A 4986-nucleotide genomic window follows, 5' to 3' on the forward strand; every position below is an offset into this window, starting at 1 on the left:
ACGCACGATGAGCTCCTGTGTCCTTCAGCGCAATATTTACCCGTATTCTCTCCGGATGCACCCCATCATCTGTTTCCTGATTCAATGGAGCGACATCTCGATATCCAATTTCGCTTGCTCAGGGAAGAACTTATGTGAGTCTACCATGTTTGTGGTCTCCTACCTGTTTACTGACTTGCACGACAGTGCGCCCATCCGGGGCTCGATCGTCACAATTGACAATGACGTCACCACGATGCTGCAATCACAAGGACGTGCTCGCAGGAAAACCGAGCAGACGAAGCTCGAGCAGTTGCTTACCAAGGGCGGCGGAGCATACAAGACAAGCGGGTTTGATTCTGTCTTCTTCCGTGTCTACGCCAACGCCGAATTTTGCCCTGTGAAGGCGGAGCGACGCGACCTCACTGTCGGACTGATGCTCGATACCCCGCCGAGCGGCGCCGCTCGGGATAAGGACGCAAAGAAGCGCGAAGCATACTGGGAGCACAGCCGACTGTTGCAGGGCGGGAGCCTCGTCGTGCTTTGCGTCGTGGAGAACGCGCGCTTGCAGGCATACCTGGGCACGATCAGCTCTGGCGGGCGGGACATTGCGCAGTCGGCCAAGGACGCGCAAGACAGGATCCAGGTCCGGATCACGTTCTTCGACCCTCAAGTCGAACTAATGGCGCTGCGCAAGCAACGTGTAGCGGACCGGCTCATGTTTGTTGTCGACAACGACGTCATGTACGAAGCGTCGCGGCCGTTCCTCGAGCGCCTGCAGACGATCGAGCCGACGGAGATCCCGTTCGCGCGTTACCTTGCGCATGGCGGCACCCTCACCGACGTGCAGGTCCTCCCGCCAAAGTATGCCACGGCGCCGCGCTTCCGGTTCAAGCTCAGCTGTATGGCGAAGAAGGGGAGCACGGTCCAGGACTTGAGCATCACGCAGGAGGGCGGGGTCGCTCTGGCGCGCGCGGAGCTACTGGCGCATAGCATCCTCGATCCTTCGCAAGTAGAGGCGGTCATCAACACGCTAGTCCGAGAGGTCTCGCTGATACAGGGGTAAGTAGACGACCTGCCCTATAGTCAGCTGGTGTTAATGACCTCTATGTTCATAGACCTCCTGGGACAGGAAAAGTGAGTCATAGCACTTTACATCTTATACTTTCTGATCTTCCTCCTTCTCATAGAGCTTTACTGGCCGAGAACTTCTACGCATTTTGATTGCCAGCGGTGTCCGCCCCATCAGTACGCGAATTGACTTCCTCTGCTTGCTCTCATACTCAAATGGCTGTAGTCCTTATCGCTTACACAAACCATGCATTGGACCATATGCTCACCGACGTGCTGGACTCAGGCATCACCCAGAAGCTTGTGCGACTCGGCTCTCGCTCAGGATCCGAGCGCATCGCGGAATACACGTTGGATAAGCTCGAGCGCATAGCGGGCAAAACAAGCCTCGATCGCTCAATAGGTCGGCAATACAGAGTCATGAAGGGACTTGAGGAAGAGATGTCGAAGGTGATGGCCGCCATACAAGAGCCGTCCCTAACTGCGGAGGAGATCGAGCGATACTTGCTTATCCACTACCCGGAACACGCAGAGAATCTTGCACTGCCGCCGTACTGGATCCAAGAGCTGGCGCAGCGTCACTGGCAGGACGTTTCAGAACAAGGGGAGTGGGTCACTGCCGGAAAAGACGGCAAGGCACAAGCGAAAGTGGAACAGGAGCAGAACATGTACAGGTTCTGGACGGAGTGTCTCGACTTGCAATATCTTGTTCCGCAAGTGCAGACCCCGGGTGAGCCACCTCAGGTACCACCTATGGTCCAAGAGCTCTTCTTCGAGCTCGGCTTCGGCGAGGCATTGCCCCCGATCCCGACGGCCCAGCGGCCCCTCAGCACGCTGCTCGATATTCCAGCGATATGGTCGATGTCTCCAATTGAGAGAGCCGAGCTCGCAGCAGCTTGGGAGGAAGAGGTTCGCTCCCTCGCGTACAACACGAATCTCGAAGAGTACGAAAAGCTGCGTCAGTCATATCGCGAGGCCTGCCAGGAATACAACGACATCCGCGACGAGGTACGTGCTAAGTGTTTCTCCAGATCTCTCGGCTTACAAATTGATTGCAGACAAGAAGGCGACTCTTGAGCGAGGTAGACCTCATTGGCTGTACAACTACTGGTACTGTTACTCCACTTTCGCTTGAACCCACTCTGATTTTTCACAATCTTGATCAGGGGCGGCAAAACTAGTATCTTTGTTAACTGTATGCGCTCTCCTTTCGCGTGGCGAACGATTGTTGATGGTCGAATCTTCCCGCAGAGCATTGCCCCTCGTGTGCTTATGGTGGAGGAGGCGGGACAGGTCCTCGAAGCGCATATCTTGACGTCTCTGGTCTCGTCCGGTGCGCCATAGCACATTGATTTTTCTCGAATGCACCGACTGATACATTTTTAGTCCATCACCTGATATGCATCGGAGATCCTGAACAACTGCGGCCCACACTAGCGACATTCGGTGAGCCAATTCAACATTCGTGCCGCTTCCCCGTTCTTACAATCTCATTTAGCTTTGTCGATGGACAGCGAGCGAGGCAAAGAACTATTCAAGTTTGACCGCTCTTTGATGGAACGTCTTGCAATTGAGCATCTCCCGATGACCCAGATCAGTGTTCAGCGGCGAATGCGCCCCGATATCTCTCACTTCATCAGGTATGTAGTGACCCGCTTGCGCTGAGCAGGGGTAATAAGTGATTTTACAGGACTATCCTGTATCCGGAGCTGCAAGATCATGAAATTGTCACTCAATATCCGCACGTACAGGGCATGCAGAAGGACGTATACTTCCTGAATCATACCAACGCTGAAGGAGGCGCCGAAGACTCTGCATCCAAGTTCAACATGTACGAGGTAAATGTCGCCATGACTCGAAGGTCCAATATCGTTCTTACACGCACACAGGTGCAGATGGTCCGTGACCTTGTTCTGTACTTCTTGCGACAAGGGGAGTACAGTGCACCTGGCGATATTGCAGTACTTTGTGCATATCTCGGGCAGCTCCAGAAAGTTCGGCTGGCGTTGCGAGACCTTAAGATAACGGTTGCTCTCGATGAGAGGGACGAGCAGCAGTTGGCACACCAGGGGCTGGATGAAGAGGTCAACTTCGAACAGGTCGTGGTCGCTAAGCATGTGCGTAACATCGTTGATTTATATCCCCATACAGCTTGAATTAATCGCCACGTCTGCAGATTAGCTTAGGCACCGTGGATATCTTCCAAGGCCGTGAGGCGAAAATTGTGATCGTCTCGCTGGTTCGAAATACAGGAACCTTCGAGACAGAATCGGCACCCATCGGCTTCTTGAAGGTGAGACTACAGCGCACATCATGCAGCAGACAAAACTGTAATACTTTTCTGCAGAGCTCAAATCGAATAAATGTTGCACTATCTCGTGCAAAGCACGGCCTCTACGTCCTCGGAAATGCCTCTAACCTGCGGAAGAACAAGACCTGGTCGACAGTCCTTGACGAGATGGAAACCCACGGACAGATCGGACCCGGCTTCCGATTATCTGCCCCCGCCACCCCGATCAAGTGCAAGTAATTTCCAAGCCCGGAGAGCTTAAGCGATTTGCTCCGGCCGGAGGATGCTTGCTGCCGTGCGGTAGCCAGTTGCCATGCGGCCACATCTGCCCCTCTGTCGTAAGGCTCTTTTCGACCTTTCAGAGCGTTTTACCTAACGTCAAACTATTTTATCCAGTGCCATGACGCCCGCGATAACCACCGCAGTACGGAGTGCAACGAGCCCTGCGCGAAGACACCGTGTCCACGAAGCCACCCCTGCCAACGGAGGTGTTTCGAGGACTGCGGTGACTGCAAGTTCCCTATCTACAAGGTGCCGCTTCCTTGTGGTCACGAGAAGGCTCAGGTACCTTGGTACGTGCCTTTGTATCGCCGTAGCTCTTGTCGTGCTGACTGGGAACAGCCACCTTCTTGAGAAGCTTGACGATATCAAGTGTAATGTACAAGTTGTCAAACGTCTTCCGCGTTGCGAGCATTCAGCGGCTATGCCCTGTCACAAGGATCCCGCCAAGCACAAGTGCCAAGAGCTCTGTGGAGGCATACTCGACTGCTGCGGAAAGACTTGCAAGTCGCGCTGCAATGAATGTCTCGATAAGACTGTCTATTCCACGAACATCCCGGGAACGATTGGTAAAGTGGTGCGTTCCGTCCACGCCAAACATCCTTGCGAGCGTCCCCTGTACTGCCATCATCCCTGCGGTCTTGACTGCGAGAAGGAACACCGTTGCAATCGTTCTTGCCAGCAGGCCTGCCGCCAGCAATGCAGTCATCAGAAGTGCTCTAAGTCTTGCTCTGTGCCTTGCCCGCCTTGTATGGAACCGTGCACCTGGAGCTGTCCTCATCACGCATGCCCTGTGACGTGTGGATCGGTGAGTACCTTGTCTGCCGTGACTGCGACTGAGACTCATGTAGTGATTGTAAGATTTGCTCCCGCTTGCCGTGTGACGAGCCGTGCAACAACACATTGAAGTGCGGCCACCCATGCCCTTCGAGTACGAGTTTGTCCGGCCGTGTCAATATTGAATTCTGACGATTTTGGGATACGCAGTGTGTGGAGAGCCTTGCGGCGTTCAACTATGCACGACTTGTATGCCGGCGGACCGCAAGAATGACGTCGTGGACTTTATCATGCAACGCACTCTTGGCGAGCTCGACACCTCTTCTACGGACACCTCAGAACGCCTCGTCGCTCTTGCCTGCAAGCACGTCTTTACGGTAGAGACGTTGGATGGGCATTGCCGAATGAACGACTTCTACATGATCGACGAGATGGGCCGATACCTGTCGACGAAGGAGCCGCCCTCTGCATATCAGCTTCCACCAACTTGTCCGACCTGTCGAGGTCCGATTACCTCTCCACGATACGGGCGGGTTACTAAGCGTGCCACTCTCGATATCCTGGAACAGAACGTCGCGAGCACGATGTCG

At 54.3% G+C, this 4986-nt stretch overlaps 1 protein-coding gene across 1 annotated transcript; it reads left to right on the forward strand.

The window, feature by feature from the left end:
• Positions 1–84: 84 nt before the first annotated feature.
• Positions 85–3580, forward strand: PHACADRAFT_202401 (uncharacterized protein; the record flags this gene model as incomplete). Its single annotated transcript, XM_007402602.1, has 14 exons — positions 85–134; positions 187–1041; positions 1098–1116; positions 1170–1227; positions 1277–2058; positions 2109–2160; positions 2217–2245; positions 2302–2383; positions 2437–2496; positions 2549–2690; positions 2741–2888; positions 2940–3167; positions 3227–3343; positions 3398–3580. 14 exons carry the CDS (start codon positions 85–87, stop codon positions 3578–3580), a joined length of 2805 nt encoding a protein of 934 aa, XP_007402664.1.
• Between the last annotated feature and the right edge of the window lie 1406 nt (positions 3581–4986).

Source organism: Phanerochaete carnosa (genome assembly GCF_000300595.1).
Source record: "Phanerochaete carnosa HHB-10118-sp unplaced genomic scaffold PHACAscaffold_269, whole genome shotgun sequence".
Classification (NCBI taxonomy): domain Eukaryota; kingdom Fungi; phylum Basidiomycota; class Agaricomycetes; order Polyporales; family Phanerochaetaceae; genus Phanerochaete; species Phanerochaete carnosa.